Genomic DNA, 2,252 nt, shown 5'->3' on the forward strand with positions numbered 1-2,252 from the left:
TATGTATCTATGCATGTATGGTTGTTTGTATGTATATATGTATTTATGTATGCATATATGCATATATGCATATATGCATATATATATATATATATATATATATATGAGTGTGTGTGTGTGTATGTATGTATATGTTATAAGTGTATGTATGTATGTATGTGTGTGTGTAGTAGGTATGTATGTAGGTATATATGTATCTATGTGTGCATGTGTATGTATGTATTCATGTATGTTTGTTTGTATGGTGTGTGTTTATAAGTTTGTAGGCGTATATATATATATGTATATATCGATATTGTCTATACATATGTGTCAATATATGTTGGTTGTTTTTCAGAGAATTCAACCAGTTGTTAGATGCATATTCTGCATGGGTACATGCAATCTTAGGGGTATACAAGTACATAGTCACATTACGCACACCTATACAAATATCAAATATATGCGTTGATATATGTATTTGTATATTCTCTCAGTATACATGTATATCTATACAAACGTGACATATAATCACATGTATACATCCTTATATAAGTATACCTGTGTATATGTATACATACATATACACAGCTGCATACACCCATACAAACACACGTCTCTATTCACACAGCCTTATCAGCAACTCATCACACCTCATTACACTCCTACCCGTTCTCAGGTGAGCGTGAGTTCATTATCAATGAGCCGATTGCCCCCAGTCGGCTGACACAGGGAATATTCGAACACTGTCCTGACTTCAGGGAAGCCGTGTTGCAGCAAGAGATCATATCCTATCTGGCACCGTTTATTGTGAGCATGCCGGAATTGTATGTTTAGGACTGATGTATTAATTTTTGTAATATATGTATATGTATGTATATATATATATATATATATATAGCAGACTATCTTCTATTTGAAACTTTTCGTTGGGGGCGTGACCCATAATTATCAAAACACTCGTTTCTCCCGCCGTGTTGTATGCACTCATTACATTGTCGTGTATAGTTATAGTTCCGAAGTGTCGCTATATATTACCCACACTGTGTACATCTCATACTTCTCCTGGTTAATTGTCCTGTATCTGCCTCTCCCCTCAGGTTTGACCACATGCTACGCATTCGGCTGGGCTCACTGATCGAAGCCATGAAGAGCGATCTGTTCCTACAACACAACCTATCATCCAGGCAAGTAGACTCTATTTTGAGGTGATATTTTACGTTTTTGTGGTAACGTTGTACGTTTAGAGCTATCTGTTTCTACAACACACCCTATCATCCAGGCAAGTCTTTTTGGGGTAGAATTATACGTTTTTGTTGTAATGTTGTACGTTTAGAGTGATCTGTTTCTACAACACAACCAATCACGCAGGCAAGTAGACTGTATTTTTGAGGTGATATTGTACGTTTTCTGGTAACGTTGTGTTTTTGGAGCGATCAATTCTATCAACACAGCGTATCGCCCAGACAAGTAACTCTAATTTTGAGACTCATTTAGACGTTTTCATGTTACAGCTGTACGTTTAAAGCTATATGTTTCTACATCACAACGCATCTTCCTGGGTGTTTTGAGACGGAATGGAATGTCTGTATTTAAACGTTTTACGTTTAAAACTGGTGTTCTGGCAAGTTGCCAACTTTTTTTTTTGATTTGTATCGGTTTCACGGTAAACATTATTGGATATTTACAACCTGACAACCATTTGAACGTTTGTATGGTAACGTTGTGCGCTCAGAACTGATTTCCAGTAGTTTCTTTGCTCATATTTTAACTTTTTCATTCTCACTTGGAATATATATGACCTGACGTCTATGAAACCGTTTATATGGTAACGTTGAACGTTTATAGTCTGACATCTAGGCAGGCCAATGTTCGTCGCGTAGGGAGTTTCACATATGCACGTTGACGTTGAACGTTTAGAGCAATTTTCTCAGCCAATACTTGTTTGTTCGTCTTGTGTTTCAAAATAATGTTCATGTGTACGATTTAGATCCAGTAGACAATGTGTTTGCTTGGGTTGGGCTTCTGCTCCCTCCGATTGCGTAGGGTAACGTTTACTAGTGAACGTTTATTTTTTACCATCTAACTTACTTGCGTGTCTGTTGTTTGTTTATTGATTGTGTGAGTGTTCTTCACAGAGTGAACATTGATGGTTGTTAGAGGTTTTAGGGTTTAGGGCTCCAAGTTATATATCCAGGCAAACGATATATATATATATATATTATGTATATATATTTATATATATATATATATATATATATATATATATATAT

The 2,252-nt window shown here is 35.7% G+C and overlaps 1 protein-coding gene across 1 annotated transcript; it reads left to right on the top strand.

Annotated features, from left to right (window-relative positions):
- Positions 1–658: 658 nt before the first annotated feature.
- On the top strand, positions 659–1,191 carry SARC_14536 (hypothetical protein; the record flags this gene model as incomplete). Its single annotated transcript, XM_014291331.1, has 2 exons — positions 659–806; positions 1,080–1,191. Coding segments are annotated over 2 exons (260 nt in total), but the record flags the coding sequence as incomplete, so codon positions are not given.
- Positions 1,192–2,252: the final 1,061 nt, after the last annotated feature.

Source organism: Sphaeroforma arctica (assembly GCF_001186125.1).
Source record: "Sphaeroforma arctica JP610 unplaced genomic scaffold supercont1.4743, whole genome shotgun sequence".
NCBI classification, from domain to species: domain Eukaryota; class Ichthyosporea; order Ichthyophonida; genus Sphaeroforma; species Sphaeroforma arctica.